Source organism: Cephus cinctus, unplaced genomic scaffold, assembly GCF_000341935.2.
Source record: "Cephus cinctus unplaced genomic scaffold, Ccin1 Ccin1_scaffold1163, whole genome shotgun sequence".
NCBI classification, from domain to species: domain Eukaryota; kingdom Metazoa; phylum Arthropoda; class Insecta; order Hymenoptera; family Cephidae; genus Cephus; species Cephus cinctus.
Genome location: NW_014333653.1, coordinates 56,553 through 78,165, shown reverse-complemented (window position 1 = coordinate 78,165; position 21,613 = coordinate 56,553). Strand labels below are relative to the sequence as shown.

General features: G+C 35.2%; 6 protein-coding genes across 11 annotated transcripts; 3 read left to right on the top strand and 3 right to left on the bottom strand.

Annotated features, from left to right (window-relative positions):
- Positions 1-1,951: 1,951 nt before the first annotated feature.
- Positions 1,952-7,625, bottom strand: LOC107272373 (F-actin-capping protein subunit beta). Of its 5 annotated transcripts, none has more exons than XM_015749468.2 (5): positions 4,920-5,230; positions 4,818-4,843; positions 4,282-4,493; positions 3,618-3,990; positions 1,952-3,527 (listed from the first exon to the last, which is right to left on the bottom strand). In XM_015749468.2, exons 2-5 carry the CDS (start codon positions 4,818-4,820, stop codon positions 3,294-3,296), a joined length of 822 nt encoding a protein of 273 aa, XP_015604954.1. In that variant the 5' UTR covers positions 4,821-4,843; positions 4,920-5,230; the 3' UTR covers positions 1,952-3,293. The 5 variants fall into 5 exon arrangements, with proteins under 5 accessions (XP_015604954.1, XP_015604956.1, XP_015604957.1 ...); XM_015749470.2 differs by having other exon boundaries at positions 4,973-5,230; XM_015749471.2 differs by lacking the exons at positions 4,818-4,843; positions 4,920-5,230 and adding an exon at positions 7,488-7,625.
- On the top strand, positions 5,428-9,209 carry LOC107272370 (1-acyl-sn-glycerol-3-phosphate acyltransferase gamma). Its single transcript, XM_015749464.2, has 7 exons — positions 5,428-5,655; positions 7,204-7,453; positions 7,534-7,706; positions 7,796-7,957; positions 8,034-8,372; positions 8,456-8,675; positions 8,799-9,209. Exons 2-7 carry the CDS (start codon positions 7,273-7,275, stop codon positions 8,888-8,890), a joined length of 1,167 nt encoding a protein of 388 aa, XP_015604950.1. The 5' UTR covers positions 5,428-5,655; positions 7,204-7,272; the 3' UTR covers positions 8,891-9,209.
- Positions 9,210-9,215: 6 nt separating this feature from the next.
- Positions 9,216-12,345, bottom strand: LOC107272372. 2 transcript variants are annotated; one of them, XM_015749466.2, is made up of 4 exons: positions 11,427-11,549; positions 9,912-10,592; positions 9,687-9,847; positions 9,216-9,602 (listed from the first exon to the last, which is right to left on the bottom strand). In XM_015749466.2, the coding sequence occupies exons 1-4, from the start codon at positions 11,454-11,456 to the stop codon at positions 9,431-9,433; spliced, it is 1,044 nt and encodes a 347-aa protein (XP_015604952.1). In that variant the 5' UTR covers positions 11,457-11,549; the 3' UTR covers positions 9,216-9,430. The 2 variants fall into 2 exon arrangements, with proteins under 2 accessions (XP_015604952.1, XP_024945430.1); XM_025089662.1 differs by lacking the exon at positions 11,427-11,549 and adding an exon at positions 12,315-12,345 and having other exon boundaries at positions 9,217-9,602.
- Positions 12,033-13,634, top strand: LOC107272374 (general odorant-binding protein 71). The gene is made up of 6 exons (XM_015749472.2): positions 12,033-12,232; positions 12,382-12,626; positions 12,753-12,954; positions 13,055-13,090; positions 13,170-13,364; positions 13,427-13,634. Exons 1-6 carry the CDS (start codon positions 12,170-12,172, stop codon positions 13,457-13,459), a joined length of 774 nt encoding a protein of 257 aa, XP_015604958.1. The 5' UTR covers positions 12,033-12,169; the 3' UTR covers positions 13,460-13,634.
- LOC107272371 (IST1 homolog) lies at positions 13,635-15,905 on the bottom strand. The gene is made up of 5 exons (XM_015749465.2): positions 15,188-15,905; positions 14,678-15,128; positions 14,453-14,596; positions 14,332-14,385; positions 13,635-14,254 (listed from the first exon to the last, which is right to left on the bottom strand). The coding sequence occupies exons 1-5, from the start codon at positions 15,454-15,456 to the stop codon at positions 14,081-14,083; spliced, it is 1,092 nt and encodes a 363-aa protein (XP_015604951.1). The 5' UTR covers positions 15,457-15,905; the 3' UTR covers positions 13,635-14,080.
- Positions 15,906-17,036: 1,131 nt separating this feature from the next.
- On the top strand, positions 17,037-20,001 carry LOC107272396 (dnaJ homolog subfamily A member 2). Its single transcript, XM_015749514.2, has 7 exons — positions 17,037-17,257; positions 17,671-17,896; positions 17,981-18,053; positions 18,128-18,208; positions 18,276-18,535; positions 18,601-18,944; positions 19,020-20,001. Exons 1-7 carry the CDS (start codon positions 17,189-17,191, stop codon positions 19,197-19,199), a joined length of 1,233 nt encoding a protein of 410 aa, XP_015605000.1. The 5' UTR covers positions 17,037-17,188; the 3' UTR covers positions 19,200-20,001.
- The last annotated feature ends 1,612 nt before the right edge of the window (positions 20,002-21,613 follow it).

Genomic DNA, 21,613 nt, shown 5'->3' with positions numbered 1-21,613 from the left:
ACTTGGACCAATTGCGAGATATCCTGGACGAAAATTATAATTAACAAAGAGGTTAGAGGAGGGAGGGACTTACCGTGAGTATATTTGTTTAGAGTTCCTTCAATTATTGGCTTACTTGTCATTTTCTTGTCGATTTTCGAAATCTTGATCGGATTTCAATGGTCCACGGCCTCGTAGAATTATTAAGTATAATGTAAGATGGATGCAGCAACTTTTGTATGAGAGAGAATTACAAATGTCTTTGTCCGAAGCGATAATCAAATAGGAAATTTTGAACAGAGGAACTTGATGACATTTTTTTTTTTTTTTAAATAAATAAAACCCGAAGACAAGTAATAATTTTACTTACGTAAATCAATTGGAAGCTGTTGATCTGTGTAATGTCTCTCGGAACGAATAAACACGATGATGATTCGTTGGAAAAAAAAATGATTTCACAGCAGTAAAGCCAAAAAAGTGAAGGGTACAAAATATTCGTGATAATTTTAAAGTAGCTTAGACACCAGAAGAAACGATGTTCCCCTCCATTTATTTTTGTTTTGTCAAACCGGTCCGGTTCAAAAAATAATCTTTTGTCTAGTCTCAGTACAAAAGACAAACAGGTAAGTTCGCTAACGAGAACATCAACTGTCAATTATTATACGCGAAAAAGAAAATTATCTTCCGATATTCAAAAAACGAATTGGATTCTATTATTGAACAATTAATCGTGACGTCGGACTCGCGCGAGAATGCGAGATGATTATCGTCAATAAAACGTTGACGAGTTATTTAAATATTTTATAATGTTATAAACTGTTACATATACATATACTTCGTATAACACTCTATTAGACAATATTATTCGATCGTAATTAATTATGCGCAAATTCTTGTACTCGAGGAAATCGACAGGAGGGAAACAAAAAAAAAGACAAATTCGTACCCAAAATGGAAGCTGACACAGTATACAAAATTCGAGTGTCCGTAAATTTGTGATAGATGAAGAAATCTTTTTTTTTTTAAGTAACATATTTTCCCCCCATGAATTTAAACGAATCACGTAAGCCCGCGAAAAATTTATTTCTCCATAATTACACACTAGAATCAGAAAAGGATGTTCGCTTTGTAAGGCACAGAAAGTAAGAAATAACGTTCTGTTTAGATTCCTTTTCCTCAAGTCTTTCTTATCGTTAGATTTATTTTTTCTCTTTACCTTCGTCGTTACTGTTACGAACATGATTGCACTGAATGTTCGCGTACAGCTCACGCCAATCTCAATTATTATTTACACCTGCAGGCTTGAATATTTCATTGAAATTTAATGATCGTCGCTATTTGTATGCCGGTACGGAGCGATAATTAATTCTGACAGATTGTGAATGGAGAAAAATCGTATAAAATGGTTAATTGACAAATAATTAATCATCTCGAGGTCTTGTTTAAGAATCTCATCAGACTATGTGCAGTCATGAAAATAATGGCGAAGACGAATCAAGTGATCAATCAGTGAGACAGAGAGAGAGAGAGAGAGAGAGAGAAGGATATTCTTGAGAGAACGAGGACTCAGCAATAAACAACCGATTTGTTATAACGAATTGACTAACGAATCAAGTGATCAATCAGTGAGACAGAAAATCGTATAAAATGGTTAATTGACAAATAATTAATCATCTCGAGGTCTTGTTTAAGAATCTCATCAGACTATGTGCAGTCATGAAAATAATGGCGAAGACGAATCAAGTGATCAATCAGTGAGACAGAGAGAGAGAGAGAGAGAGAGAGAAGGATATTCTTGAGAGAACGAGGACTCAGCAATAAACAACCGATTTGTTATAACGAATTGACTAATAATTAATTACACTTCATCGCTATTGTATACATTCAGTTTAAAAATAAAGAAAAAATAGGTAAGAGAGAGAGAGAGAGAAAAGAGAGACAGATAGAGAAAAGCTCTTTATAAAATAATAAATTATGCTACTTCCTTTCATTTTTAATAATAAAGTTTTTTATAACAATTAATGATTGCGTGTTATTAGTATACCGTGATATTTATATAGTAATAAAACTTGAAACGTTATAAAAGTCATTTGGATTCGTCGAGGTACTTTCGAAGAAAATTTTCTTTTCTTTTTCTCATACAAACGTAATCCTCGAAATCCATACGTTTTCTTTATCTTCTTTTTTTGAGGGATGCTCTTCCGAGTTTTATCTTCTGTATTCAGACTTGTCCGCGTGCATGTCGCTACTACGGCTACTATAAATCTCTTTAAGTGAAATTCATGAAAATATTCAGCTTGAAAGTCTCTCGACGACAAAAATTCATAATCAGCCAGACAGTTATCGATAACCGTTTACTGCATGTTGGAGGAATTTCGACCATGAAAGAACGAAGAGAAAAAACATAAAGAATGAAAAACCCTTAAGGAACTGGCAATACGAAATGTCTTGTACGGATAGTAGTAGGACCCACGCGTTAGTAGAAGCGTCTGGGAAATAGAACGAGAAGAGGAAGAGGCCAAGAGAAAATGCAAAAAACCTCTCGCGGTCATAAGCAATAAACAACCCTTTAAAATCTTTAACAAATTATATCGCTTCAAAATGCTCTCGAGACGCCGAGGCTTCTTCAGGGAGACTATTCTCGACGGATATGAGAATCCTAATGTGAATTCAATACGCCTTTGACAGGAAGCTGATAACGAAGTTATTTTTCCACTAGTCACGCGAATTCTTTTTCCGTTTTTTCTTCTTTTCTTTTTTTTCTTCGTGTAACATAAACAGCGTAACTAGAATCGCGGGACGACTTGGTAACGAATTGTGATTTATTTCTAGATATACATCCAACTATCTACCGTTTGGCTATAGTATTGAATGCAGTATGAGGCGAGTTTATGGGGTCGTGTTTAGTAATTCTTTTTGATTCTGTTTTTGCATGAGAATCTGTGCAAGAAACAGAAGCTATCAATTAAGGATGTGACATCAAAGAAACCCAGTAGACACAGATTTCTTCTTAGTAAATCCGTTGTTGTGAATTCTCTGTATCTTTAACCGACTTCCAAAAAGAAGGAGGTTACTATCTTGCTTCTCATTTGCTTAACTCTTTCTTTCCTCGCTATAATCCTCATCTAGGTAATAACAAAGTGCTCGGCAATACAATGTCGTTTTCATGACTTGGCTACCCTTTTTCTTTTAGTTTTACTTGTGTTCATTGCTCTTTATTCTGTTTCATTATCTTTTTGCTTTTGTTTTTGTCGTCGGCGTCTTTCCTTTTCCTAATCACAATCGTAATTGAAGCTCTCCTGCGTATCGTGAGATCAATTGTTCGCGTTTCGCCTTTGCAGCGCTGCGGCTAAGTCTTGTCGAAGTGCCGCCTGCTGCCTCTGATCCGCCAGGGATTGAACCGATCTAAGACCGTTGACGATATCTTTCGTTTTACCGAAGTAAATCTCGTTCAGGGTATTGCGAATTTTATTCTCCATGTCCTCCACCATGCGACCTATATTCGCAATGTGTGGAGATGTTTCACTTATGGCTGCATCCTGTTCGACCTGCGGAGAAAGGAAATAGGGAATTAATCATATGTAGAAAGATTTGAGGTACGGAGTATCGTATATTGAGATAACTTTATTGCTACAAACCTGTCTAGTTAGACTGCCACCAAGATTCATGGTTCCGGAACCATGCTTGTTCGTTTGCAGCCATAACATTGCTGTTGAAGTGAGTTTGTAATGCGCGGTCCTGCCTGTTGACTTCTCTTGGACCTCAACGACATGTATCGAATCCCAGCAACCCTTGATTTTCTTTGAACCATCACCAGCTTTCTTAATTAAAATTACTCCAGCAAAGCCATGGTCTAGGTCCCATAGATATACGGACGAGACGCCACCCTCGAAATAAAGCTCACGATACTGGTCAAAAGCATGATTCGCATCTATTTCTAATTTCCTTAGCCTCTCCGAAGGCATAGAACCATCTTCTAGCGGTGGATCATACGTATTACTCCATGGAGACCTGTAAAACATTAAGGTTGAAAGATGCATTATACAGAAGAAGGATTTCTTGCATTTTTATGAAGCTAGGAAAAATATGCTGTCAGTACTGGCTATAGAGATAAGACATGTTTCTATATACAATTGCTATTATCTTATCCTTAATACTGACCAATCCTACAAAATTGTATCGTGCAATGACCAAAATTTTACTCTGAGGCTTGAAAAATATACCAATATCTTCACTTGATGAAACATGAAAATTGAATCAACAAATTTGGCAGAAAATCTTATTCAGTACTTAATGGCTGACCTGTATGAATCACCGTCGCGATTATAGTCACATAAAAGATAATCTTTCCCAGATTCTTTATCCTTGGCTATTTTGAGAGGCTGGTCCACCGAGGATAATAAATCCTCGCATAACGAAGGAACAAGATCGATAAGATCACTTAAATTCTTCTCGATCTGCTGAGGCGGTAGCCTCCTCATCAAATCCAAAGCACAGTCCATCTGCTGTTCCGTCTGAAATAATAAAAGCTAGACGTTAATTTCAATGAAATGTTATTAATCATAATTACCAATATAGAAGGAGTAATACACTTGTATAAATTGTCTATTAATATTATATCTATTATACATAGCATGCGCCATTTTGACATTTGATACGATAAAGGTTATGTATGCTCTGCCATGATAAGTAGAGAAAAAAATGATAAATAATTAAAATAACCAAAGTGCTCAACGAGAAATATAAATAAGTAAAATAATTGAAAAGATTGAAATTTCATTAGAATCCAAGAATTTCAAAGTGAAATAGTTAAACTAGGACAGACAAAAGTGACTCACCATGGTAGCTTCGTTGGCAGATAACTCTTAATTATCGACGTAAAGGCAGATATATAAAATTATATATTAACAATATAAAACGAACGAAAATGTTATAGTCACCGAACAATCTTTAATTGTTGACTGTTTCACTTGCATTCGGCAAAAAAACTAACATTTAAAGGGTGTGTCAGAGTGAACAGCGATTGGTCAACATAACGTGTTCCTAAACCCACTTTAAAGAATAACTGTACTTCATAATTCTCTATAGAAATTCGAAAAACTAATTGACTTTACAGCTTGGAAAGATACGCTTTCCATAGCGGTCACCATAAACCTAAATATGATGCACGTACAGCCACGATTCTTCTTCGCTCGTTTCTGCGATCATTAAAGTAATGAGCGCAAAATGGCGACTGCTAAAATGACGTTAGTAAAGCAAGTTGCCGTATGAATGCATATATATATATGATTTTTATGACAAGCAAGATACGTGAAAAATAAAAAATAAATTATATATTTTAATTAACACGTATTTTGGAAATATAATCACAAGAGTTTTATTTTATTTTTAAGTATATTTATTATCATTTGAGCTTCGCATTACTCAATACTTCCTGAGGTCATCAATCACGGCGCTAGTTACTACTTCCTCGTCGCGGTATTTGTGTTTTATTTTTCGGGCTTTACAGGCCCATACTTTTGGGTTCTCGTAATCTATCGTAATCAGGGTTTTATATTTCTGTTTTGAGTTTTCGTACAAATAATTAATAAATATTTGAATAAAGGAAGAGACTGCGAATCTACATAATGCTTTGATATTAAAATATCCTCGACCCGCCCTACGGCGCAACAATAGGTGAGTCTTTATGCTCGATGTTATTTTTACTAGTGAAATGTACAATGCAAGTTTTGTTGGGTGTCTTAAATAGAAAAATAAAATGGTATTTTTATTTCTTCAATAGGAACAGCGTCTAATAATTATATTAATTTATTGTATGAAACACCATGCCCGTTTGGTTTCTCATTAAAGGCATTAATATAATTCCTAGATAAGTTGTCAGGCTTTGTTGTCGCGAAATATCAAGTTAATCGCTCTTATCATTTGACAAGTGATTAAGACTAAACTCTTAATCGGATTTTTTATAAATATTGATTCTTCAGAGTGTGTCTATCCTTTTTAAAAAATTGGAAATAGATATAATATATTATTTTGAATGATCATAGGAATTCTTGAAATATTTAATTTATCTATTTAATTAGTTTCATTATTTGATTACCATGTATTCTGGTGTTTAATAATTATAAAAATTTGACTGATGATAATTTACTTTGAATGTATCTCTTATTTTCTTTATATTTTGACTCATTTATATGTTACATGATAAGGCATCTCAAGAGAAAGATGTCATTCAATTGTCACTCCTTATTGGCTAAATTAAGGTTTCTCTAAATATCCTATTAAATTGTCTTTTAAAGATGATACAATATGACCTCATTTTATAAAATAGTTGCTCTAGTTATTTCTTGATATAGATAACACATTGCTTCTTATTCCCACGTACAATCATGACTTGATATAATATAAATAGATCATACGGACTTGTTTCCTATAGCTTTCATGCATGGAAATTATATTTTCCTATAATTTAATTATATGCTAAAAATGTCTCTTAAGGTTGCTGCTTGAAAAAAAAAACATATAAAATATGTCAACATCAGGGAATAATCAACATAAATTAACATGAATGCATCGGAAGTTGCTTACTGCAGTTTAATGTAGCAAAGGCATTACAGTTGGTTTCTACTGATAAACGAAATGCTTATATGATAGCTGAGTCATGCTCAAATGAAAAAGTGTGGATAATTTACTTGGTCGTGAAAAGAATTTTATTGATTAAGCTCCAAAAAAAAGAAAATTGCATTCACTATTATTATCTTCTGTACTTGATTGATGGTCAATGTTCACAAAATTTATAATAATCAACTTAGCCGGTGATAAGAAAAAATTTCTTTTATAATACATGGTATGTGCTTACGTTTCAAAACCCTTTTCAGTTACAAATACTGAATATTTTAAAAAGTTCTCTGAATTAATGAATAGAACTTGGTGCAGTGCTCTCATAATTATCTAAACTCTTTTAAATTATCTATAAGTGATAAGTGCAATTAGGGCTAATATATATGTATATTTGTAAAAGGTATCAACGCAGATAGCATATAGTAGATAATGCATCATTAATAACTGCTGATAACTGTACTACCAACTATACTATGCTGCGCCTATGTGTAATACTTAGCTTGTGTTTTAATTATACATTGCTTGGATTACAGAATGAACTGGTTATCATTGTTTTAAGATATTTATTACATTAAAGAAAGTAACATTTTTTCTCTCATGTTGCAGGTGAAGGTGTAAAAAATATAAGTCTTCTAAAGAAACGCACATATTAATACAAAGGAAGGACAAAGAAAAATGGGACTCCAGAATTCATTAAAACGATCCAGGGTGGTCCACCTTATGTTTGCCATTACATTTTTCACCTCCGGCTTAATAATAAATTTCTTCCAATTTCTTTTATACTTTGGATTGAAACCATTCTCCAAACATTTTTATCGCAAGATTAATTATTATCTCTGCTACTCCTTTTACAGTCGTAAGTCTTTAATTAGCAATTAATTTACACTTACCTATTACTTGTACATTAATTGCACGGTTCCACTTCATTAATTACAGAATTGGTATTCTTGGCGGAATGGTGGTCAGGCACTGACGTAATATTGTACATAGATAAAACGGAGTTTGACAAATATTTCGGTAACGAGCACGGATATGTATTGATGAATCATAGCTACGAAATAGATTGGCTGATGGGATGGATGTTCTGCGACCGTATACGAATGTTAGGCGTAAGTGTTTACCTGGACAGTTATTTGCATTTAAAAAAAAAAGGAAGTCTTAACCTTTATACCCGATTCCAAATGATTTTTAATTCCAGAACTGTAAAGCGTACGCCAAGAAATCCATACAGTATATCCCTACAGTGGGCTGGGCATGGAAATTCGCTGAAAGCATCTTCCTGGAGAGAAGCTGGGATAAAGATAGAGAAACCATAGGAAATCAGATACGTGAATTGGCCGACTATCCTGATACTATGTGGGTCAGTGACTTTTGTATACATAACTAATGAAGTATCGTTTCTCTATCCGGGACTCTATCATATTTTAACTATTCAGCTGCTACTATATGCCGAGGGCACTCGTTTTACTCCTGAGAAACTCAAGGCCTGTCAGAAGTTTGCGCAAGAGAGAGGTCTCCCGGTATTAAAACATCATCTGACTCCACGCACAAAAGGCTTCACCGCTAGTATTCCACACATGAGAGGCAAAATAGGCGCTATATATGATGTGCAGTTGGCATTTAAACTTAGCGAAGCTGTAAAACCAACAATGACGAATCTTCTTATAGGAAATAAAGTTGAGGCACATATGTATATGAACAGAATCCCTCTCGACGAGGTTCCTGAAGGTGAAGAAGCTGCTGCGGAATGGCTTCATAGGATCTATCAAAAAAAGGTAATCGAAAAGGACAATACAATATCGTTGAATATTAATATAATTTTTTTATAAACCTTTACTAAATTGTTATCAATTTTCAGGATCGTATGGCAGAGAGTTTCAGTCAGACAGGCGATTTCTTCGCTACCAGCGGTATACCTAGGACGGACATATTTAAACTAGAGAGAAGATATTATTCTCTTATCAATACTGTGTTCTGGGCGGTAATCGTACTCGTTCCCATGCTCTATTATTTAGTGAAACTCTTATTATCAGGATCGACCATCTACTTCTTCGTAGGAGTTGGAATAATAGGTTTATGTGAGTCTGACTCAATGTACTTCGCTTTTATTTACATATAGAAAATCGTATGTCAATACATATGGCAGAACGGTATTAAATTTTAATTAATGATTCTCAACTCTGTCCTTATTGTGATTACAGTTTTCCTGTTAATGCACAAAACCATTGGGATGTCTGAAATTAGCAAGAGCTCGTCGTCATACGGAGCGGCGGACGCCAAGAAGGTCAAGTGAATTTTTTATTTAAATCGCCTCGGAGCGGTGGGACTAATAACGTCATACCAATGTTAAAAATTATTCTGTGCAAGGTGACAGTGAATTTTCTCACGATTCATAAGACAAAGCGATATTTATAACTTGACCTATGTTTCCGCGTGTGACCACATGGACTTCGGCTATGTTCAGCATAGACTAGGGATAGACCTACTTGGTATTATTGCGTAATGTATATGAGAAGTGTTTTTGCGTTAACACACATATAAATATTTTTTTTCTTCCCTTTTCGTAACTATGGAGATTGTTATTGTTGAATAAATAACTGTTTAATCCCAGTCGTGTAGGTATCAATGGACTTTTTTGAATACTATTTTCTATCGACTTGCCGTCAATCACGATTAAAAAACAAAAACAGAAACCGCAGTACTTTCTCAAGAGTCTCGCTACTCGTCGCGAGGAAATAAACTTCATTATACAAAAATGTTTCCTTAGATCATTTCGCAATGACCCTGCAGAAATTTTGTCGTTTTCGCAATAAAAAGAATGCTATAAAACCGATTAACTTTTGTCCTTAGGATGGCTCGATTCGTGATGCTTTTCTTGGTAACCGCCAAGGGGTCTGGCTGTGTATTGAACCATTCTGAGTTTTCCTCTTGCATCATAATAACCGTAATGTCCTTTTATGGTGCCATCCTTGAGACGTTCCTCCAATCTGTAGTGTCTGTTTTTTCTGTGAACCAGGAATCAACGTAATGAGTATCATTGATCCTGGTTAAGATATTTTATTATGTCTAGAGATATTTCATTGACTCACCCATTTCCTGTGTCAAAGCCAAAGATGTAAGTTTTTGGGCCTTCGTGTCCATGAATATGAAATTGTACTCTGTCACCATCCGGTGACAATTCTAATGGATTATTTGGCTTTTTCTTAACCTGTTGTTCCTCCGTAGCCTCATCTTTAATCTCTGATGTGTCCTGGTAAGAAATGATGCTGGGTATTAATATACAGAAGATACATCGGAGAGCAATATAAACTTACCTCCATTTGATTCTCAGGTGCATGATCTCGTACGTATTTTATTTCCTTATCCTCTGTTTTCTCTTTCTCTTTACTATTTAATTTTTGATTCAACAATTTTTGCCTTGCTCTATTTTTCCTTGCTCTCAGCAAATTTATGATCAACTTTCGCTTCTCCAGACTATACAAATTTCTATCCTTTTCCGATACTGTCGGTGGTTCCAGATATGGGGATGGTACCTTCGGATGAGAATGAACTGGACCGTTTTTTGTTTCAGCTGTAAAAATATCAGGATCCTCGACGATATCATCGTTATGCCTGTACCCTTCACTTCGATGATTTAATCCACCCGGTAAGAAATTTCTCTCCTGATGAAGAAATCCACGCTTCAAGAATTCATTTGCTTCCTGATCGCGACTATTCTTTTCTCTACCTGTTATCTTGTTCTTTAAGACCACCTGCTCCGGCTTGTAATAGAATACGTATCGCGGTGCATTTTTATCATTGCTTTCCAAGACCACTGGCTCTTTCGATTTCAACCATGGAAACATTTCTTTTATCTCATCCAGTGATAACGTAGCTATGTTTGGATATGCCTGAAAGGACATTTCAGATGGATACCGCATTTCCTCTGGAATCTGATTCTGCAGTGGCTGCGCTTGCAGTCTTATTGCAAAAATGAAGAAGACACTCAGGATCAGCTGAAAGCATCAAATAAAGTCTTGAAATTAGTGTTCCATTAATTGTCAATGTACAATTGGAATTCGATAAAATGAAGAAGATGTCTACGCTTGAGCAACATTGGAATTCCTATAGAAATATAGTTATTTCGCCGACTGATACCGTCTTACCACTTTCACACTTGTTCACGGTCCACTGATCCTATTCAATCATATAAACTATATTAAACCTTACTTTATCAATCCCTACTGAGTGTTGCATTCGCCATAACTATAACGATTAGGTATTTCACAACAGATCTCGTTATAGAAAGCTGTACGTGAAAAAAAAAGTTTTTTATATTTCGCACTGCCTAACAATCTTTTTTTTTTCATTGTACTCTTTCGATTTTCCCCGCCAATTCGTGTATTGCGTATTACTTTCATAAACGTGAAATTTCAACTATGTCTAATTGATATACATACATTCAAGCTATAATCTATCACTCTCATAACTTAACATATAATAACAAATTAACACGCGTATACTAATAGTTATTTATATACATGTAAATACACTTTTAAGTTCTAAACTTATAATTAAAAGACGTTAACCACATTCAATAAGTTATAGTCAAGCCGCACCGTCGGTGACACATTCAAGGGACTCTTTCATTGTGAAACTCGTAAAGAGATGGCCCTCTCAGAATGACACTGACCTTACGGCTCAATTATATTTAGAATTATTCCAGTAGATTTGTACAATTAAGATTTTCCATTGCTTCGTACAATTTCGTTAGTTCATAATGACTTAATTTAAATGTCATGTTATTCTTTTATCTTTAAAATTAGGCAATGAACTTAAAATTTACTCACTATATTTTTGGTACGCGTCATGTTTACCATCGAGAGGTGTGAATTGGACTGAGACAAGCTTCACGATCTGATATGCCTCCATGAACAAACTCTCTCTTATTCTTTAGCACGCTACTGATAGGTTTTCTCTGGCACTCATTGTCAGTAAGTACCAATAGGTACTGATTTACCTAAATTATAAGTGGAACCAAATACCGCTCCCCCACGCTGGACCAGGTATCGCTGCGAAATTTAAAAAGAAAACTGCAAGTATCTTACGCGGGTGACATTGCGCAGAGACTTTCAATTTCTTTGACTTACAGATTGCCTCTACAATAACTAATCTACAAGAGGACCTCTAATTGATTATGTTACTGAGCTACAAAGGGGATGGATGAAATAGAGTACAAGAAGATGACCACGAGGGACCCTTTCAATTGAATTGACAATGATTTCAGCGCGTCTGATTTTTTGACACGACTAGGAATTCGCATTAGAATCAATTTTTTTTTGGATTTCAAGTACATTAAAATGGGACAGGTTGATGCGGTAAATGGACCGCATCTCCATCCGGTATTTATTTCTCTCGACAAAGACATGAAAACAATTCAGGATGCATTTAAAATGTCACTCCTATTCAACTGCACGTCATTTGGACATGGTAATCCTAATTCACAGGTGGACAATCATTCATAAAGCTATTTGTGCTTCTGTGGTAAAGTTCGTCAGACTCGTTACGATCGTGGATCCGTGAGGATCGCAAAATGAAGCTTTCAACTTTGTGCTTGTTTGCTTGCCTTTTGTCTTTCTTAATTGACTGTGGAACGGTAGGTTATTATAGGAAGCTTTTTCTGTTTTTGTGATGGATTATTTAATAGCAATTTATATTGTGTAACGTAGTTCACGTACTTCGCTATCTCTTAATCAGCCTTGTAGAACTTGCAATATTTTATCCTTGATTCTTTTTTCTTACCAGGCTTTAAAATGTCGAACGGGCAGTCAGCAAAGCGATGAACAGTTCCGTAAGATTATGCAAACTTGCCGTAAGCGACACTTGGGTAACGCGAAACTTGAGAGGGATTTTGCGACCTCGAGCGAAACTGATAGCTCTGAGGATGATTCAGGATCTGATGAGAATATATTTGATAAGAAATTTATCTTTGGTCGTAATGAAAGAAACGAAAGGAACTCTAGTGGCGTGGATGACAATACGAAAAACGGGTAACTGAATTTTATAGAAATACAAATATTTTACTGTATATTGTATTAGAAATTTAGTGTCCGTTTGTACATATTATTTATCCTCCTTGATTATTTATTGGAATGAACAATATAATATTTTTATAGTAATTTCAACGGTATGCGGCAGAACAGACAAAATTGGAATAGCAAATCAATGGATTATAATAATACAAGCGATACTGGTAATAGAATGCGAAATTCTACTGGCAATATGAATCATAGAAATTCAATGAATACTAGAAAAATGGACAATGATCAGTTGCATTCTTATAATAATCAAAAGTACGATGGTCGGCATGATCAAGCGGTGAGAACTTAGTATACAGTTATTTTAAGATTGACAAACTGGTTAATCAGTCTGGCAGATTATTAAGTAATTTATTAATAATTTTTCCACGGTGTTACAGTGCGTTATACAGTGCTTCTTCAATAAACTCGATCTGGTAAGAGAAATAACTATTGTATATAGTGTCTCTTTTTATTTATCTCTTTTTGTATGTTTCTGCATGGCGACGTATCTAGGTCGACCAGAAAGGATTTCCAGAACGTATGGCAGTTACCAATATAATGTCACAGAATGTACATGACCCGGAATTACGTGATTTCATTGAAGAGTCTGTAGTGGATTGTTTCCGTTATCTTGATATGGATATGAATAAAGAGAAGTGTCAATTCTCTCAGAATCTCTTGGGTTGTTTGGCTGACAAGGGACGAGAAGTGAGTGCAATATACTATAATATTTTTAATAGCATGAATCTTGTTTTGTTTTATTCTTTTAGAAATGCGACGATTGGGAAGATGAGCAAGAATAGCAGATGACCCTCAATTTCTTATTTAGAAATTATTGGATCAGAAATTTTAACGATTATGGTTGTGGTATTATAATTGTATAGTTAGGGATGTCTGGTACATCTTTAATTATAGTATATAAGAAATATGTATATTATATTTTGAAAAAGTTTTTAAAAATAAAAATCCAGACAGGTATCAGCGCAATTATCATTTATTAATTTACAAATGTTAGAAGCAAAATATTGTTCGCTTTTCCCAATAACAGAATACTCGGACCAATTCGTACTCTATATACAGAATAAAGTAATTGCATTACTATAGTTTAAAACACATCTTAGCGACGTACGCTTTACAATACTTTATACAAAGGCACCAATTAATTAATTAAAGGGCTCAAGTTCATTAAAGTTAATATAAAATCGGTAATATACTTTATCCATTGATGGAACAAAGAGTTTAACTCTAACTCAGCATATCTTTCTGTGAGATGTTTATACCGTGTTTAAAAAGAAAAAAAAACTATATATATCAGATTCCTATTGATCTTGTATACTTAAGGATCATTACTTTTAAGAATCCATATATGGATTATAACGTTAATGGCTTCTAATTTTTTGTTGTGCGGTAACAGTTTGCAGTTTTTACTTTCGTTTTTTTAAGTCTTCAAAACGCTTCATTAAGTCGTCAAAGTCTACGTCGTCATTTTCTGGTGCAGTTGGGGGCTCATTATCCACGGGAACTGCAGGTAAATCAGGAAGCTGGAAATCGTTCATTGGCATCTTGGACCTTGGTTGAGGTTTTGGTTTTTGATCGGACTGTAGATATAATAGCGTAATGTATAGTTTGTGCAATAATAAATACTTTGGCTCTAAAATTTCTTGAGGAAACTTACCTGCTTGTTTAAATCTGGCGGGAATGAGTCGTACGGAGGAGGCAGATCATCTTCCTGAAATTTATGTTAGTAACGAGTGGAAAAAATATTGTTATTGATACGTGTACACAATTATGCTTACAGGTTTATTCACATTTGCATTGTCCAATGGAATATTATATGAAAATGCAGCTGGATTAAATGCATTATTTTGACCTTTTCCTGTGACAGGAGGGGTATCAGGATTTATAAAACCAGCAGCAGGTATCGTTGGTTTATGAGGGCCCTACATTGGTAATAAAAATGTATAGAAGAACGAGATTATAAAAAAAAAGAATATTGAAAGGAATGTAGAGACATGAAGTACCATCATATTAAAATTAGAACCACCATCAGGCAATACTGGAGGCTGAGGATAACCTATGAAACCTAATGGTTGTGGAAGACTGCTACCACCTGCAGCTAGGTCTAAATTGTTCGGTAGTTCACCTCCACTATTTCCTATATCAATCAACAATGCATCCTGTCCCTCAGCCATAACTTGAGGATCAGGTTCGTATTCTACATTGTAATTCTTTGCTATTTCAATAAGATATTTTTCCACAAGTAATTTCGAAGGTGACTGCACGCTCATCTTGTGCTTCAATTTTTCTGAAATAGACTGCACAGCCTCCTCTCTGCAGGCGTCTGTATACTGTTTACCATACTTGGAACTCAATATATCAGAAATAACTTTCATCTCCTGTACATCGGTTTGAATACGTGGTGCAGCCCATATTATCGTAGAGATAGCTTCGGCCAGTCCCTCATCCAAGTTTCTACAAAGAACAATAATTTAAAAAAACCTGTCCAACTTAACACCTTAAATAATACATACTTCATTTGTTGAATCAAGCCAAATCTTGCCAACAATAAGTCACAATACATTTCTAATAATTCCATAGCTTCAACCATGTAGTCTTCTCGTATAATATGCTCAACCCTGATTCTGGCCCTTTCAACTTTTCCAGCAGCAATATAATCAGCAATTTCCTTTCTAGCTTTCTGTGCCAATTCCGTCTTCTTTTTTTCCAGCAACTTTAACCTGTTTATCGCCAATCTCAAGTGTGTCTTTAACTTCGTATAATTCGGACCGCTTGCAAACATTTTGACTAATTTTTACAACCGCCAATATTACGTGTCCCAAGCTTGAGAGATTCGTTGATACTGTTAAATACTTATCGCGTTAATATTTCTTACTGGGCGATGAGTAATTCACAAAAATGACAGTTCTCTATAGGAATATCACACCTATCATACATTCAGAGATGAGTACGGAGATGCACAACGCTACGGTTTTAGGCGATACCAAAGTCATGGCGTTAAATGGTAGCGGCGAGTCTGGGAGTAAGATTTTGTGACCATCGCCTCCGTCGATAATGCGAGATGAACATGATCATGAACCTGTAGCTTGGCGAACAGAGGTTCTCCGCAACTTACTACTGGTTCCTAGAGCAACCCTTAGAACGAAGCCGCTCATCAGATATTACCTAAACATTTTTTTTGCAATCTTGAAGTAAAATTCGCACCGCAATTTCTTAAAACTGTTTCAACAATAGGCTTTTCCAATAGTTCTCGAGAAGTTCTATAGTTCCTGATAGGTTTTAACAATAGCTCTGCTACGTAACATCGTTAAAATACGTATTTTCCAAAACTTGAACTGGCACCGCACTTTTTTAAAATCTTTTAAAAATGATTCAACAATAAGCTTTTTCAATAGTTCTCGAGGAGTTCTATAGTTCCTGATAGGTTTTAACAATAGCTCTGCTACGTAACATCGTTAAAATACGTATTTTCCAAAACTTGAACTGGCACCGCACTTTTTTAAAATCTTTTAAAAATGATTCAACAATAAGCTTTTTCAATAGTTCTCGAGGAGTTCTATAGTTTCTGATAGGTTTTAACAATATAGTTCAACACAAAACTCTACTTCCGAACTCGCCGCTGCGTTTCATCGCCATGTTTGTGGTATCGCCTAAAACCGTAGAGTTGTGCATCTCCCTACTCATCTCTGATATATACATATACTAGAGGTATACATATACATATACTTATCTCTGCATATCTTATATAGAGGTATACATATACTTATCTCTTCATATACCATATACAAGGATAGCCTACATTGTTGACTGTCAGCACGGTGAAGCTGGTAAAGTAATTTTCAGAGTGACCGACATAGAAGCTAGATCGGCAAATAGATTTTAGTTGCTCGTTGCCTATGAAAACATGAAAACAGCATCTGCGGTAACTATATAAATTCTCTAGCAGCTTTTCATCTAAAGCGATTCTCCTTGAAAACAAATGGATATTTTATATGAAGAACATAAATGACTGTCACGTAATCTTTACAAGACAATCTTTTCTTAATCCCATTGTAATTTAGATAACTCATTTTCGTATCATCAAAGTTCAAATAAAGAGCGGGAAAAAATGAACTGCTTTCGGTTTTTAAATTATGTAGAAAGATTATTGACATCGATTAATGTCGTCACACTTTATAAGAGAATGGATTAGAGACTTGTTAATAATTATTAAACTAATAGAAATTCTAAATGGAGACGTAGGATAGAGAATGTGGAATAGTTCAAATGTCATGCCATTTTAAGAAGTTTCCACTGGCTGCATTGGTGAAAAAAAATATGTTCACGTAACATTCTATATTTTCTTGTTCAATTGTTGGTATACTTGGTCATACTTCCGTCCGCTTCATCACGTTGCCTTGCGCTCTCCTTACTGTTCCTTACGGCCTGTAAGATCACAGGCGACTGCTGCTGTGCGACGTAAAAATTAAGATTTCTTTACGGATTCTTGGAACTTTTCAATCTTTTTGAACGAAATGGCCGAGAATAAGCTTTACGAAATCCTTGGTGTACCTAGGGGTGCCGACGAGCAAACGATAAAGAAGGTAAAGGATCAAAGTACTTTACACCCTGTTCATGCATGGAATAAAAACACCTGAATAGTTTGGCCACTCCGCCGAGGCCAATTTAATTCTAAGAGTCATTGAACTCTTATCGTTATGAAAATTTGCAGTTCAATCTTTGGACTTAAATTCTTGTAATTATGGTTATTACGCAATACTGATAAAAAAGTACTATTCATGCTTTAGTTACACGTGATGCATAATATAACGTCTATACGTTATTATGAAATCGTCCATTGTTATTTCACTAATGTTTTAGTATAATTACTTTCACCCTTGTCTTCGGTTAATTTTTGTTTTACGTTTACTTTGTATTTTTTTTTCATTATTTGGAGTTTTGTTCTTGCACAATCTTTTATTCCTATTAAACTATTTTATCTTCTTTATTTTTACAGTCTTATAAGAAACTCGCTAAGGAATTTCATCCTGATAAGAATCCTACAGCAGGAGATAAGTTTAAGGACATTTCATTTGCTTATGAAGTATTATCCGATTCCAAGAAACGTCGAGTCTATGATCAATATGGCTTGAAAGGTGTTCAAGAAGGAGTTGGTGAGGGAAGGATGTCTACCGATGACATCTTCTCCGACTTGTTTGGATGTGGAGGTGGTCTCTTTGGAGGTTTGCATTGCTACCATGCTGTAATTGCAACGATTCTTTAATTATATAATTGTGTTTATTATCAAATATATTTTTTATTTCAAGGTTTAGCAGGGTTTGGTGGAGGTATGGGGAGAAGAAAGCCAACACGTGGTGAAGATACAGTTCATCACCTGAAGTGCGTACTATAGTTAGATACAGAATTAAAAAATTATTCGTTGTCTAATTGTTGATTTCCCACATTGTCATTAGAGTTACATTAGAAGATATGTATAATGGAAAAACCACTAAGCTGCAACAAAGTAAGAAGGTTAAGTGCAGTGCTTGCGGAGGGTAAGTAAGCGGCCCATCGAATTTTTGTTTTTAGCATTCTTATTTAAAATATTTCTTTTCAAAATAGATTGGGGGGTGCAGAAGGTGCTGTCGTGCGATGCAGAGGATGCCGAGGAGTTGGAATGAAGATAGTATTAAGACAACTTGTTCCAGGTCTATCTCAACAGATTCAAACTCCTTGTGAAGACTGCCAGGGTACCGGTGAGGTTATAAATGAAAAAGACAGGTGCACTACCTGCAATGGCAAGAAAATTATCAGCGAGCAAAAAATTTTGGAAGTTCACATAGATAAAGGGATGCAGAATAATCAGAAGATATTATTCAGAGGTACAATGTGAATTATTAAATAAATAGTCAATATAAAATATACTTAACATATGATTTTCTAACAGGAGAGAGTGATCAAATGCCAGGTTGTCAAGCTGGTGACGTTGTCATATTACTTCAGCAAAAACCGCATGACGTTTTTCAACGAAACAATGATCATTTGCATATGACTACAAAAATCGGATTAGCTGAAGCTCTGTGTGGAATGGATATAATAGTGCGTCACCTAGATGGCAGACATTTACACGTTAAACACCCTGCAGGTCATATTATTCGTCCGGGCGATATCAAAGCCATTGCTGGCGAAGGTATGCCGCAGTACAGAAATCCATTCGAAAAGGGAAATCTGTACATAAAGTTTGAAGTCACTTTCCCTGAGGATCACTTTGCTAGCGAACAAGTATTAAAGGTAATCTATAATAAAAAAAGAAATTAACTATAACTTATAAGAAATGTACGTTCATAGTGGTATTATTTCTTTCAGCAACTTGAGTCTGTTTTCCCTCCAAGGCCAAAACTTAAAATACCTAAGGATTCCATGGAAGTTGATTTGGAGGAGTACGATCCTGATCACAATACTTCGTCAAGTCGCACAGGAAAGTCTTACTCTTCGGATGAGGATGAAATGCAAGGCCAGCCTGGCTTGAGTTGCGCACAGCAATAAGTCACAAATTAATCTACTAAAAGTCCATGAAGAATTCATCCCGATTAATGAAATAAGTACCTAATTCCTAATCAAATGAATGAATTATCACCAACACCCCTAAGGGACACTTGTAACGAGATCATAGACCACTTTATGTACCCTTCAAATATTCAAGATAATGTTTATATAATTATTTAAGTATAAACAGTGAAAACTGCCGGTCTGCTTTCAATATGGACAGTCAAAGGATCTTTTCCATTGCTCGATACTTTGACAGACTAACTATAGTTAGTTATTTAAAATTATTTAATTTTGTCATTGGAAAATATAACTTTCCCCATGTAGGTTTGACTAAAATGATGAAAGCGACATGAATATAGACATTTTATTTAGAAAATATCAATACAAATAATATAATGTCTGTATTTATCAAATTATAATCATCTAGGATCAATGCTACTGTATCTAATTGAAAGATAGTTTTTCGGAGTGCCAATGTGGTGTTCCAAAATGGTGGCGTAGAATAATTATTATAAGAATTGCTCCTTTTCATACAATTATGAAGAATTAAAATACTGATCTCTTCTTAGTAAAAGGTGCCAATAGGATGAATTTTTTTTTTTAAGAAACATTCTTGCTCCATGACCAATCGAATGGCTCAATTACTAACAGTTACGAGGAGCAAGACAATCATTAATATTAGACATGCTCTGCATTAAACTGAATTACATTTTTTTTATAGAGATGACAACAATGACCTTTTTTAAAAATAATTTTCACACGAATTGGGACGAAGTATCAATAAAATCTTGTAATAAAAAGTATACATTCTTCAATTTTTAAAAATCAGTAAAAAATCTTAATTTCAAATCGATTATAATCGACTGTGAATGCGATCCAGACTTCATTGCCAATGAATGTCTGAACGTATCCAAAGAACATGATAGTACGTGATTCGACGTACGTCATAAAGAAAGAACAATGATAAATCAAAAAGCCTATACAGTCTCATAATTTAGTCTAAGAACTCAAAGTCAGCCTTCAGAATATTTCTTATGGTAAGTACAAGCCATAATCCTAATCCAAATGAGTCAATTAAAAAAAATCAATACTATTTTACCAGAGCATAATTGTTGCATAATTCATATTCAACTAACCCGCTATTAGCAAGACGATACCCTACTGGAGCATCTCTAAAAAAGAACAATTGCCAATAGAAACCATTAAGCTAAGACAAGAACAATGAAGATTGAATGAGTAAAAAATCTCAAGAATCTAATAAATCCTGGACTGATCTACAATTAAATTTAACAGAGCAAACAGAAGTACGACACCAGGATATTCTCAGTCATCCTCGTGTCCCTGAAGCATACATAAATGCTCAATGTCTAAAAACTGTAGCTCCGATCATGCTCTGATATACAAGAAAGCAAGAAAATAGGACGCTTCGCCATGCTGCGGACTCCAGCTGGCTGCAAGGAAAACGTGGCGGACGATGGGTCCGCGGGTAGAGAGGAGAGCGAGGTAAAAAGAAGGAGAAAGGAAGAGGAGTGAATTCGATTCGACGTTGCTCTTGGTTTCTGTCTACTCCTCTTTCTCCTCCTCAGCCGCCATCTCCATCCCCTTTGTCTCCTTCTTATCCCGCATCCGATATCGTCGCTCCTCGCCAAATTACAGAATTTTGTCTTCAGCTTGCGTGTGCCTGAAATACTCTGAAGATTCGTATTCCATAACAATAGCCTTTATACGATATTGTACTCTGCACGTGACATGGCACGACAGACAGCAGACTACCATATTTACTAGCAGGTTATGCCAGCTGCGATTACGTACTTCTCCCCAAGTAATTCTTAATTATTTAATCGAGGTAACGATACGATAAATAAAAATGTTACAATTAGATAGAATTGGGTATCAAGCTGTAAGACTTTTTATAACAGTACCCACAAGCAGTCAGTTGTAACTCTGTTTTGTTACATGGGAAAAGGAGTTTCAAAGGGAATTGGAATCTTCAAAGAAAATACATACCACTCGACGCCATTGTCTGTTCCATTGGATTGCATGGGATGGGCTTGCTGCAGGTCCTGCCAAATCTGTCTTACCAACGATTTTCCCTCTGCTTATAATCAGATTTAAGAATTGTGGACAGTGGTGAATCCAAGCGTACCTGTACCCTTGGTCAGGATCTTATCTACAAAGACAGAGATCTTTCATTCTCTAATCTACTATTATACTTGAAGCAATGAATAACTACTTGCATAAAGCAACGAAAAGAAAGATCCACCGATATCGTAACACTTGTTTTATTGAGCAAGGCGAAGATGATGACTTGAGGAACAGTGACGCCATCGCCAAGGACTCTTAATCTATATAAATATTTTCAAAGGTCCACCAGCTGCGCTGACAAGAGATTTTACATATACCAATTGTCA

Coding starts and splice junctions, on each gene's coding strand:
- LOC107272396 (XM_015749514.2), top strand. CDS start 17,189: ATGGCCGAGAATAAGCTTTACGAAATCCTTGGTGTACCTAGGGGTGCC. Junction 18,209..18,275: donor AAGTGCAGTGCTTGCGGAGG/GTAAGTAAGCGG, acceptor TTTTCAAAATAG/ATTGGGGGGTGCAGAAGGTG. Junction 18,945..19,019: donor CTAGCGAACAAGTATTAAAG/GTAATCTATAAT, acceptor TATTTCTTTCAG/CAACTTGAGTCTGTTTTCCC.
- LOC107272374 (XM_015749472.2), top strand. CDS start 12,170: ATGAAGCTTTCAACTTTGTGCTTGTTTGCTTGCCTTTTGTCTTTCTTA. Junction 12,233..12,381: donor TCTTAATTGACTGTGGAACG/GTAGGTTATTAT, acceptor TTTTCTTACCAG/GCTTTAAAATGTCGAACGGG. Junction 13,365..13,426: donor TGGCTGACAAGGGACGAGAA/GTGAGTGCAATA, acceptor TTATTCTTTTAG/AAATGCGACGATTGGGAAGA.
- LOC107272371 (XM_015749465.2), bottom strand. CDS start 15,456: ATGTTTGCAAGCGGTCCGAATTATACGAAGTTAAAGACACACTTGAGA. Junction 15,129..15,187: donor GGCTTGATTCAACAAATGAA/GTATGTATTATT, acceptor TGTTCTTTGTAG/AAACTTGGATGAGGGACTGG. Junction 14,597..14,677: donor GTTCTAATTTTAATATGATG/GTACTTCATGTC, acceptor TTACCAATGTAG/GGCCCTCATAAACCAACGAT.
- LOC107272373 (XM_015749468.2), bottom strand. Junction 3,991..4,281: donor CGCGACGGTGATTCATACAG/GTCAGCCATTAA, acceptor AATGTTTTACAG/GTCTCCATGGAGTAATACGT. Junction 3,528..3,617: donor GTGGCAGTCTAACTAGACAG/GTTTGTAGCAAT, acceptor CTTTCTCCGCAG/GTCGAACAGGATGCAGCCAT.
- LOC107272370 (XM_015749464.2), top strand. CDS start 7,273: ATGGGACTCCAGAATTCATTAAAACGATCCAGGGTGGTCCACCTTATG. Junction 7,454..7,533: donor CTGCTACTCCTTTTACAGTC/GTAAGTCTTTAA, acceptor CATTAATTACAG/AATTGGTATTCTTGGCGGAA. Junction 8,676..8,798: donor AGTTGGAATAATAGGTTTAT/GTGAGTCTGACT, acceptor TTGTGATTACAG/TTTTCCTGTTAATGCACAAA.
- LOC107272372 (XM_015749466.2), bottom strand. CDS start 11,456: ATGGTAAACATGACGCGTACCAAAAATATA. Junction 10,593..11,426: donor TGACGCGTACCAAAAATATA/GTGAGTAAATTT, acceptor TGATGCTTTCAG/CTGATCCTGAGTGTCTTCTT. Junction 9,603..9,686: donor GGCTTTGACACAGGAAATGG/GTGAGTCAATGA, acceptor CCTGGTTCACAG/AAAAAACAGACACTACAGAT.